Source organism: Dendropsophus ebraccatus, chromosome 2 (assembly GCF_027789765.1).
Source record: "Dendropsophus ebraccatus isolate aDenEbr1 chromosome 2, aDenEbr1.pat, whole genome shotgun sequence".
Classification (NCBI taxonomy): Eukaryota; Metazoa; Chordata; class Amphibia; order Anura; family Hylidae; genus Dendropsophus; species Dendropsophus ebraccatus.
Window position 1 is genome coordinate 8,271,652 of NC_091455.1, and position 13,422 is coordinate 8,285,073.

General features: G+C 40.9%; 1 protein-coding gene across 1 annotated transcript; it reads left to right on the forward strand.

The window, feature by feature from the left end:
• Positions 1-2,926: 2,926 nt before the first annotated feature.
• Positions 2,927-6,444, forward strand: LOC138784282 (forkhead activin signal transducer 3-like). The gene is made up of 3 exons (XM_069959795.1): positions 2,927-3,685; positions 3,922-4,026; positions 5,551-6,444. The coding sequence occupies exons 1-3, from the start codon at positions 3,404-3,406 to the stop codon at positions 6,211-6,213; spliced, it is 1,050 nt and encodes a 349-aa protein (XP_069815896.1). The 5' UTR covers positions 2,927-3,403; the 3' UTR covers positions 6,214-6,444.
• The last annotated feature ends 6,978 nt before the right edge of the window (positions 6,445-13,422 follow it).

Here is a 13,422-nt window from a genome sequence, read left to right on the forward strand (position 1 = left end):
TTATTTTGACATTTCATAATAATTTGATATTTGGAGTGCGGCAGGATTCACTAATCACTGACTGTAAATCCCTAATTGTAGTGTAATGCCTTTGAGCTATAACGAGGTGTAACGGCCACATCCAAGATGGCGGCCTCCAATCACTGGGGATCTCACAAGGGGAATAGCTTTGGGTTATTTTGGTAACATATTGAAATGTTGAGTCCTTAAAGGTCAATGACATTCTCCTAGCAGAGAGATCAGGGTGTGGCGGCCATTACATAACAAGCTTCCTATTGGTGTCAGTGAGAGTGCGGAGGTGTCAGGTGAGTGCAGCCTCCTGGGGTGAAAGATCACTCACACAATGGAATGGTAATGTGGTGATATGGGGGCCAGTGATATGGTAATGGGGTAAACAAGCGGCAGCAGCGGGGGGCTATCCCCACACAGCCCGCCATCTATCACACAGCACTGGCGTCAATACTGGCAAATTAGACTTTAATATTCCAGAGATGATGAAAGGAATCTGGGAAATTAGAGCTTAGAGAATCACTCACTGACGTCGTTGTTTATCAACTGGTTTTGAATTTTAAATTTAAAGTGGCAATACATTTTTGAAAAGTGACTTTTGTATTTTAACTGGTTTTGAGTCTTAAGACCGTGTTCACACATGGAGTTGCAGTATCTTTAAAAATATGATGCGGTACTGCGATGATATGTGGCAGTAACGCAACAAGGTTATGTTCACACAATGTAAAAATAAGGCCAAATAACGGCCGTTTTTGCACTTATTTTTAGATTGTGTGAACGTGAAACTGCAATGTGTGAACACAGCTTACATTTAAACATTGCAATAAAATTGCCAAAATTTGACTCTTTTGTTTTATTAACAGCAGTTTTTGAATTTATAATTTATAGTTGCAATAAATTTTCTAAATGTGACCTTGGTTTATTAACTGTTTTTGAATTTCTTTTTGTTCTCACACGTTGGGGTTTCATTGCAGTCCTGTTGTAATGCTGCCGCGTCTTCACAACTATGATGCAGTGCTGCAATGAAACCGCAATGTGCGAACACAGCCGTAGGCCAAATAACGGCCATTATTAATGAACTTCAACATTGAGGCTAAACATCAGCACAATCATGATCATTAATTCTGGTCGTAGGAGCGGCCATTGTTTATAGAGCATGTGATCATAGCCTAATAACGGCCGTTGTTTTGCGCTTATTTTTACATTGTGGGAACATAACCTAAATGTAAACCTTACAATAACATTTCCAAAATGTGACTCTTGTTCTATCAACAATTTTGAATTTAAAATTGCTATAAATTTTCAAACTGTGACTCTTGTTTATCAACTGAATTTTTTTGTAATATATTTTTGTGTTTCACTGCAGTCCTGTCGTGATGCAGCAGCGTCTTCACAAATATGATGCGGTACTGCAATAAAATGATTAATTACTACAATGAAATGTGTCAATAATGCAATGAAACTGCAAGGTGTGAACACGTCCTAAATGTAAACACTGCCATCGAATTTTCTACTGTTTTTGAACTGTATGTTATAGTGGGATGATTATATTCGCCTGTTTGGGAAATGCCAATGCTATTGTAACAGGAATGATATTTATTCTCTATTCAGCATCAAATGGAATTAAATGTTCTTCCAAATGTAAAGAAAATAAAAGATTTGTAAATTAAAAAAAACAAAAAAACAACAACTGTTTTTGGATTGTAAATGTAACATTAGAAGAACATTTTTAAAAGTGACACTTTTGTTTATTAACTGTTTTTGTATACTTGTTTCTTACATTTTTTTTGTTGGTTTAATCAATAACCTCCAGGAGATTCACAATCACGGGGACATTTATTACACTATATTACATCCACTATATGATAAAAGGAATAATCTCACATAGTTCAGCTTTAGGCCCTGTTCTTATTTCGTACGTATACCGGGAGGGCTAGTCTTGTCTATAGGGTTACATTAGCCCAATAAATCTAACAAAGTGTCCTTGTGGCATATATGGTGCATCAGTATATGACAAAGAATAAAGTATAGAGTGAACAGTGACACCACTCTAGATGACAATGTCCCTGTTGAGCCGCTACTATGATAGTCTATGGGTGATGCATATCACTTCATGGCCCCAGTCACATTTCTGGGAACATCATCAGACATAGCAGGTACATACGTCTATATACACGACCTTATTTTCATTCCTTCTCTCTGTCTAATATGGATTTTGTGACAATGTCATTAATGGGAAGAACAACCATGTATACCCGTATACTTAACAACCATCTATGCCCGTATACAACCATATATACCCGTATACTGTACAACCATCTATATTCATACATAACCATTTTTACCCATATACAGCCATTTATATCCTTATACAACCATCTATACCCATACACAACTATGTATATCCATATATAATCATTTATACCCATATACAACTACATATTTCCATAAACAACCATTTATACCCATATACTGTACAATTTCTATCCATATTCAACCATTTATACTCATATACAACTATTTATGTCTATGTACAACCATTTATACCCATATACAAAAATCTATACCCATATACAACCATTTATACCCATATACAATTATTTATACCCATATACAAAAATCTATACCATATACAACAATCTATACCCATATACAACCATTTATAGCCATATACAATTATTTATACCCATATACAACAATCTATACCCATATACAACCATTTATACCCATATACAACCATTTATACCCATATACAATTATTTATACCCATATACAACCATTTATACCCATATACAATTATTTATACCCATATACAACCATTTATACCCATATACAATTATTTATACCCATATACAACCATTTATACCCATATACAATTATTTATACCCATATATAATTATTATAATTATCCCCATTATTAATGTGTTACATAGACTTTCATAGACTTATGATAGAAGTGCCTGGTATGAAGTGTAAGCTCTGCGGCCGAGGGTCTCCCCTGTGCTGCCTATTGGCTGTTTATTACCATATTAGCCCCGACACAATTTCTGCAGCTAATGATGACTTATGTATAATAGGAAGCTCTATGCTATACACACCCTATATACACCATACACACCCTATATACATACTATATACACCATACACACTCTATATACATAACAAAAAGCATCTTCTAGATGATCCCACCCCAGCACTGAAACTTCATTGTCATTGTCTTTATGGATGGGGGTCTGTCTATAGAGGTTGAGGTGTTACCTGGAGTGGGTTCCCTCTTGTGCTGGGGGGCATTACCATAACAAAGCTGGAGGTGGGGTGACCGGCACTTATCAAGGCTCCTGGCCCAGTGTCCCATCACATCTGGTATTGGAAGTTGTGAAGACCACACTAGGATATGACTTTTGCTCTCCATCCCTGGGATCCCATCTTCATGGCAGCCCCCGAGCTCCCCAGCATGGAGCGGATGGCGCCCATAGACAAGGAGAACAGCTCAGGGGAAGAGAAGGGCGGCCCGAGAGAGCCAGACTCCTCCGGGGAGCAGAAGAAGAAGACGACCACGGCGACAACTGGGAAGAAGAAGAACTACCAGCGATACGCCAAACCTCCATACTCCTACCTGGCCATGATCGCCCTGGTTATACAGAACTCCCCAGACAAGAGGCTCAAGCTGTCTCAGGTAAGAGAACCTCAAGGGGCCAAAATATTCAAAGGTCAATGGGGTCAGATCCAGGGTAATAAATATAGTATAAATAAGCTGGAACCATTAGCCATAGGAAAACTTCCAAAAACTTTCAAAAAGTTCTTGCTAGGCCCTTAACTTTGTATAGAAGCCCTTTACTTTTTTTAAGGGGAGACCCCCAATTTACTAACAGATCACAGGACTGAATGTTTTTGTGTATTTTTCATCTTCAGATTCTCCAGGAGATCAGCACCTTATTCCCCTTCTTCAAGGGAGACTACCAAGGCTGGAAGGACTCCATCAGACATAACCTGTCCTCCAACGACTGCTTCAAAAAGGTAAGAAACTCCCTGGCATCTTCACTTAAACCTCTTAAGATTTTCTCAGATTTCTTACCATTGTAAAATGCATCGCTTTATGGCCTGCCGAAAATGGTGAAAAGGTGTAAAATAATATCATAAAAATACTAGTGCAGTACGTTGCATTGGACCCAATTTGTTATATTTTTTAACCAATAGATGGCACATTATTATATTAATTGTTGCATTTTATTTTTTTCTTAGCCACACCCCTTCTTTACACACTTTTCAGCACTGCTGCAAAGTGTAACTTTAACATTATACATTAAAATTTCTCCATGAAACCCTGTGTTATATCACTTCTCTAATCTGTAATAAATCATCAATCCCCTTCACCAATTTTCACCCAAAAATTCTTATTGTAGGTATAAATGCGGCCTGTGACCCCAGCTAATAAATCTGAGAAAATCAGGATTCTTGAGAGTCTGTTTTTTTAAACTTTTATATTGTTTTGTATATTTGGTGACTAGTTGTATTAAATCTTTATGGTATGGTCTTTATGGTCCTCCCGGGACCCCTCATATACTCGTATTCGTGTATAGTAGTGTGAATTTGCTGTATAATTCTCTGGGGTTGCAGAAAGCCATGTGCTTGCCGCCAAAACGGCTCCATACAGGAACTTCTGCAGCAGCTCCCCCCTCCCCCACCAGCACTTCCACCCATACACCACAGATACTATTTGCATTATATGTAGAAAGGAAGAGCCCAGCGCTCTATTGTATGTAACTCCTCTATCTGATAAAACGTGTCCCCCGGAGCTCCATGTGCCCTATACCCTCCCCTCCCCCACATACACCCTCATTATTACACCATCATCTTCTCCAAACAGGAGGAAATCAATGTGATTATGGTTCCAATGGCCGCCACATAGTTACTCTATAGCGGGGATTTACATAATGGCGTCACTAATGTTACATGCTTAGTGTATTGTGATGGGGGTCCCAGCTCTGGTTATACAGGGATCATGCTTATAGCTGGGACAACCTTAAAGGGGCACTCCAGTTTAGTATCCCTGGTATCAAAAAGTTATATAAATTTGTAAATTGCTTCTCTTTAAAAATCCCCAGTCTTCCAGTACTTATCAGCTGCTGTATGTCCTGCAGAAAGTGGTGTATTCTCTCCAGTCTGACACAGTGCTCTCTGCTGTCACCTCTGTCCATGTCAGGAACTGTCCACAGCAGGAGATGTTTTCTATGGGGACTTGCTGCTGCTCTGGACAGTTCCTGACATGGACAGAGGTGGCAGCAGAGAGCACTGTGTCAGACTGGAGAGAATACACCACTTCCTGCAGAACATACAGCAGCTGATAGGTACTGGAAGACTGGAGATTTTTATATAGAAGTAATTTGCAGATCTATGGAACTTTCTGGCACCAGTTGATTTGAAGGAAAAGATTTTTTCCAAGTCCCCGCAGTTCCAGGACCAGCTTCTTCCTCGGCCCTCTATATCTCCTCCACCAAGACCTTTATAGTTATCATTTTACACCATTATCTTTTTTTTCAGGTTCTGAAAGATCCGCTCAAACCTCAGGCCAAGGGAAACTACTGGACGGTGGATGTCAGCCGGATTCCCGCCGACGCCATGAAGCTCCAGAACACGGCGGTCACCCGTCAGGACGTCTACCCACATGACCTGGCCCCCTACATTTATCACGGACGTCCCTACAGGCCTATGGATTTCCGCCGCTCTCATCTCCCGAAAGAGGCCGGTCCCGTCAGAACAGAACCAGAAGCCGCGGTTCCGTCCACCTCTTCGGCTTCCGACCCCGCCGTGTCGTTCCCGATGATCCTATGGAACCTTCCTACATCTTACTCCAAATGCATCGCCCCTAATGTGGTGGCCCCTCCTAGTATCCACCCGCTTCTGCTTTACTCCAACTTCCCCTCCATATCCCTGTATAACTACATGACCCCTCCGTATACCAGTCCCACGTACCATGAGAGGAGGGAGGCCTACCCCCCCACCCTACAACCCCAAATGCCCCTCCCCCCACCGCTGCCGCTGGAGATAAAGAGCCCTTCAGCCGAATTTCCCCCCAACAAAACGGTGTTTGACATCCCGGTGTACCCCCCGCACCCTGGCTACATGCCCCACCAGGGTCTATACCTCGACCACCTGGCCCACAGCACCCCCGGCCTCCCTGGGTACAGGCACCCCGGCTACTAACCCCATGGATGCTCAGACAAAGCTACTTTTGGGCCTTGTGTTATCACTTTAGTCCTGGGCCCTCGTTGGCTCTTATAGACGCTCCAGGTCACAGAGACACAAACTATAGCACAACACTGGTCCAAGGGGGGTGGCACAAGGTCTTGTATATACATCAACAATGTCTTTGCTCTATTTTTGTAATTTTTTTTGTAAATAATTGTTTTGCTTCCATTATTTTCTTTTTTTTTTTTTTTTACAATAAACTTTTTTTTTTTTTATTGTAAAATGTTCTCGATCTGATTGTGTGAGACAGAGATGTAACTTCATGTCCCCTATAGTCAAAGGAGTACTCCAGCGAAAATCTTTCAAATCAACTGGTGTCAGAAGTAAATTACAGATCTATATAACTTTCTATTTTAAAAAAATATTCCAGTACTTATCAGCTGCTGTATGTCCTGCAGGAAGTGGTGTATTCTCTCCAGTCTGAAAACTGCTTACAGAAAATTATATAGATTTGTAATTTACTTCTATTTTATAATGTCAAGTCTTCTAGTACTTATCAGCTGCTGTATGTCCTGCAGGAAGTGGTGTATTCTCTCCACTCTGACACAGTGCTCTCTGCTGCCACCTCTGTCCATGTCAGGAACTGTCCAGAGCAGGAGAGGTTTTCTATGGGGATTTGCTGCTGCTCTGGAAAGTTCCTGACATGGACAGAGGTGGCAGAAGAGAGCACTGTGTCAGACTGGAGAGAATACACCACTTCCTGCAGGACATACAGCAGCTGATAAGATCTGGAAGACTTGAGATTATAAAATAGAAGTAAATTACAAATCAATATAATTTTTAGAAAGCAGTTGATTTGAAAGAAAAAGGTCTTCAGTGAAGTATCCCTTTAAACCCCTGCCCTTAGCACAGACTGTCCGGCAAAGAAGTAAAGAGCAACTCTAAGGGCCGTATTACACCGCACAATCTAGAGGAGGAAGCGAGCGCTGACCAGGCAGATCAGCGCTCACTTCCCGCTCACTGTCTGTGTTATTACATGTAGATGGCGAGTGGGGAGAAGTGGGGGGACCGCAGTGAGCTGGGGCCTGGATGATCCATAGATCGCCTTGGTGGCCCATGGAAGAGAGCGGTGGTTTGCTGTTGCCTCCCATTACAGGAAGAGACGACCACTGCTGCCGTGATCCCCAACACGTTGCAAGAAAATAATCAGACGTTGGCTCTAACATGAGCTGATACACTAGACCTGTGATTTCCAACCTTTTTTGAGCTGCGGCACACTTTTTATACTTAAAAAATCCCGGGGCACACCACCAACCAAAATGGCACAAAATGACACTAAAACAGTACATATTATACATATAGTTAATAATATAGATTCTAAATGTATTTATACTCACTCAGTGTGAAACCTGGGCCTGTTTTCTTCTCCCCCTGTGCTTCTCTCCACCATACTTCTACCCCCTGCTTCTCTCCTGTGCTTCTCTCCACCATACTTCTCCCCCCTACTTCTTTCCTGTGCTTCTCTCCACCATACTTCTCCCTCCTGCTTCTCTCCCCCATGCTTCTCTCCTGCGCTTCTCTCCACCATACTTCTCTCCCCCCTGCTTCTCTTTACCATACTTCTCTCCACCATACTTCTCCCCCATGCTTCTCTCCTGTGCTTCTCTCCACCATACTTCTCTCCCCCCTGCTTCTCTTTACCATACTTCTCCCCCCTACTTCTCTCCACCATACTTCTCCCCCATGCTTCTCTCCTGTGCTTCTCTCCACCATACTTCTCTCCCCCCTGCTTCTCTTTACCATACTTCTCCCCCCTACTTCTTTCCTGTGCTTCTCTCCACCATACTTCTCTCCTGTGCTTCTCTCCCCCATACTTCTCTCCCCCATACTTCTCCCTCCTGCTTCTCTCCCCCATGCTTCTCTCCTGCGCTTCTCTCCACCATACTTCTCTCCCCCCTGCTTCTCTTTACCATACTTCTCTCCACCATACTTCTCCCCCATGCTTCTCTCCTGTGCTTCTCTCCACCATACTTCTCTCCCCCCTGCTTCTCTTTACCATACTTCTCCCCCCTACTTCTCTCCACCATACTTCTCCCCCATGCTTCTCTCCTGTGCTTCTCTCCACCATACTTCTCTCCCCCCTGCTTCTCTTTACCATACTTCTCCCCCCTACTTCTCTCCACCATACTTCTCCCCCCTGCTTCTCTTTACCATACTTCTCTCCACCATACTTCTCCCCCATGCTTCTCTCCTGTGGTTCTCTCCACCATACTTCTCTCCCCCCTGCTTCTCTTTACCATACTTCTCCCCCCTACTTCTCTCCACCATACTTCTCCCCCCTGCTTCTCTCCTGTGCTTCTCTCCACCATACTTCTCTCCCCCCTGCTTCTCTCCACCATACTTCTCCCCCTACTTATCTCCTGTGCTTCTCTCCCCCATGCTTCTCTCCACCATACTTCTCTCCCCCCTGCTTCTCTCCCCTGTTTCTCCCCCATCCCCATGTTTCTCTCCCCTGTTTCTCCCCCATCCCCATGTTTCTCTCCCCCATCCCCATGTTTCTCTCCCCCATCCCCATGCTTCTCTCCCTGTCTCTCCCCCATCCCCAGGTTTCTCTCCCCCATTGTTTTCTCCTGTTTCTCTCCCCCATCCCCAGGTTTCTCTCCCCCATTGTTTTCTCCTGCTTCTCTCCCCCATCCCCAGGTTTCTCTCCCCCCCTTCCTCCTCACCTCCTCCCACATGGTTGCCGCTGCTCTCCGCCTCACCTACTGGCCGCCCGTAGGGCCCGGACTTGCTCCTCCAATCAGCGGAGACTCAGCGAGCCGTAGCGCACCATGCCGCCGCAGCGCACCATGCTCCCGGTCTCCACTGATTGGATAGGAGGAGCACGTCCGGGCTCTTCAGGCGGCCAGTAGGTGAGGCGGACAGCAGCAGCGGGACGATCTGCAGGGGCACCATAGTTTGGGGAACTTTCCCCGTGGCGCACCCGACCATGTGACGCGGCACACTAGTGTGCCGCAGAACACTGGTTGAAAATCACTGCACTAGACGATTATCGGCCATAACGGCCAGTAAAAGCCAAGTACGGCTAATAATCGTTTGGTGTAATAGAACTACTTACTATATAACTATTATATGGGGGTCTATATAAATAACTACCTACTGTATACCTATTATATGGGGGTCTATATACATAACTACCTACTATATACCCATTATATGGGGGTCTATATACATAACTACCTACTATATACCCATTATATGGGGGTCTATATACATAACTACCTACTATACACCTATTATATGGGGGTCTATATACATAACTACCTACTATACACCTATTATATGGGGGTCTATATACATAACTACCTACTATATACCCATTATATGGGGGTCTATATACATAACTAGCTACTATATATCCATTATATGGGGGTCTATATACATAACTACCTACTATATACCCATTATATGGGGGTCTATATACATAACTACCTACTATATACCCATTATATGGGGGTCTATATACATAACTACCTGCTATATATCTATTATATGGGCGTCTATATACATAACTACCTACTATATACCTAGTATATGGGGGTCTATATACATAACTACCTACTGTATACCTATTATATGGGGGTCTATATACATAACTACCTATTATATGGGGGTCTATATACATAACTACCTACTATATATCTATTATATGGGCGTCTATATACATAACTACCTACTATATACCTAGTATATGGGGGTCTATATACATAACTACCTACTATATACCCATTATATGGGGGTCTATATACATAACTACCTACTATACACCTATTATATGGGGGTCTATATACATAACTACCTACTATATACCCATTATATGGGGGTCTATATACATAACTACCTACTATATACCTATTATATGGGGGTCTATATACATAACTACCTACTATACACCTATTATATGGGGGTCTATATACATAACTACCTACTATACACCTATTATATGGGGGTCTATATACATAACTACCTACTATATACCTATTATATGGGGGTCTATATACATAACTACCTACTATATGGGGGGGGGGGTCTATATACATAACTACCTACTATATGGGGGTCTATATACATAACTACCTACTATATGGGGGGGGTCTATATACATAACTACCTACTATATGGGGGTCTATATACATAACTACCTACTATACACCTATTATATGGGGGTCTATATACATAACTACCTACTATATGGGGGTCTATATACATAACTACCTACTATACACCTATTATATGGGGGTCTATATACATAACTACCTATTATATGGGGGTCTATATACATAACTACATACTATATACCTACTGTATTATATGGGGGTCTATATACATAACTACCTACTATATACCTATTATATGGGGGTCTATATACATAACTACATTCTATATACCTACTGTATTATATGGGGGTCTATATACATAACTACCTACTGTATACCTATTATATGGGGGTCTATATACATAACTACCTACTATATATCTATTATATAAGGTCTATATACATAACTACCTATTATATGGGGGGTCTATATACATAACTACCTACTATATGGGGGGGTCTATATACATAACTACCTACTATACACCTATTATATGGGGGTCTATATACATAACTACCTATTATATGGGGGGGGGTCTATATAAATAACTACCTACTGTACACCTATTATATGGGGGTCTATATACATAACTACCTACTATATACCTATCATATGGGGGGTCTATATACATAACTACCTACTATACACCTAGTATATGGGGGTCTATATAAATAACTACCTACTGTGCACCTATTATATGGGGGTCTATATACATAACTACCTACTATATACCTATCATATGGGGGGTCTATATACATAACTACCTACTATATGGGGGGTCTATATACATAACTACCTACTATACATCTATTATATGGGGGGTCTATATACATAACTACCTACTATATGGGGGGTCTATATACATAACTACCTACTATATGGGGGGTCTATATACATAACTACCTACTGTATACCTATTATATGGGGGTCTATATACATAACTACCTACTGTATACCTATTATATGGGGGTCTATATACATAACTACCTACTATACACCTATTATATGGGGGTCTATATACATAACTACCTACTATATGGGGGTCTATATACATAACTACCTACTATATACCTATTATATAAGGTCTATATACATAACTACCTACTATATACCCATTATATGGGGGGTCTATATACATAACTACATACTATACACCTAGTATATGGGGGTCTATATACATAACTACCTACTATATATCTATTATATGGGGGTCTATATACATAACTACCTACTATACACCTATTATATGGGGGTCTATATACATAAATACCTACTATATACCTATCATATGGGGGGTCTATATACATAACTACCTACTATATACCTATTATATAAGGTCTATATACATAACTACCTACTATATACCCATTATATGGGGGGTCTATATACATAACTACATACTATACACCTAGTATATGGGGGTCTATATACATAACTACCTACTATACACCTATTATATGGGGGTCTATATACATAACTACCTACTATACACCTATAATATGGGGGTCTATATACATAACTACCTACTATATGGGGGGTCTATATACATAACTACCTACTGTATACCTATTATATGGGGGTCTATATACATAACTACCTACTATATATCTATTATATGGGGGTCTATATACATAACTACCTGCTATATACCCATTATATGGGGGGTCTATATACATAACTACCTGCTATATACCCATTATATGGGGGGTCTATATACATAACTACCTACTATATATCTACTATATGGGGGTCTATATACATAACTACATACTATACACCTATTATATGGGGGTCTATATACATAACTACCTACTATATATCTATTATATGGGGTCTATATACATAACTACCTACTATACACCTATTATACGGGGGGTCTATATACATAACTATCTACTATATACCTATTATATGGGGGTCTATATACATAACTACCTACCTACTATATGGGGGGGTCTATATACATAACTACCTACTATATACCTATTATATGGGGGTCTATATACATAACTACCTACTATACACCTATTATATGGGGGTCTATATACATAACTACCTACTATACACCTATTATATGGGGTGTCTATATACATAACTACCTACTATATGGGGGTCTATATGCATAACTACCTACTATATACCCATTATATGGGGGTCTATATACATAACTACATACTATACACCTATTATATGGGGGTCTATATACATAACTACCTACTATATATCTATTATATGGGGGTCTATATACATAACTACCTATTATACACCTAGTATATGGGGGTCTATATACATAACTACCTACTATATATCTATTATATGGGGGTCTATATACATAACTACCTACTATATATCTATTATATGGGGGTCTATATACATAACTACCTACCTACTATATGGGGGGTCTATATACATAACTACCTACGGTACACCTATTATATGGGGGTCTATATACATAACTACCTACTATATATCCATTATATGGGGGTCTATATACATAACTACCTACTATATACCTATTATATGGGGGTCTATATACATAACTACCTACTGTACACCTATTATATGGGGGTCTATATACATAACTACCTACTATACACCTAGTATATGGGGGTCTATATACATAACTACATACCGTACACCTATTATATGGGGGTCTATATACATAACTACCTACTATATGGGGGGTCTATATACATAACTACCTACTATATGGGGGGGGTCTATATACATAACTACTTACTATATATATTATATGGGGATATGCACAAAAACACACACACACACGATTTCTGCTTCCTCCTATAATATATACTGAGAATTCCTATAGGAATGGGTGACTCCTCCGGCCCCGTACACCACACACCTTATTTATTAGCATGTCTATTTCCATACAATCCTATAGAAGCTGCACTGACATCCACCCCGGCTCCAGGCCCAGCTGTCTCCATCCTGTCTGTCACTCTCCATTGTCTCTCATGACGGTGGGGACGTGGAGGGGACGGACATTGTGTCAGGTTTATGGGGGGGAGTTTCTCCTGAAAACTCGCCGACAGGCAGCTGGTATCGC

Bases quoted from the DNA above. Each gene is read 5' to 3' on its own strand.
- LOC138784282 (XM_069959795.1), top strand. From the start codon at position 3,404: ATGACTTTTGCTCTCCATCCCTGGGATCCCATCTTCATGGCAGCCCCC. The intron at 3,686-3,921 runs GTAAGAGAACCT...TTTCATCTTCAG, and splicing joins AGAGGCTCAAGCTGTCTCAG to ATTCTCCAGGAGATCAGCAC. The intron at 4,027-5,550 runs GTAAGAAACTCC...CTTTTTTTTCAG, and splicing joins CCAACGACTGCTTCAAAAAG to GTTCTGAAAGATCCGCTCAA.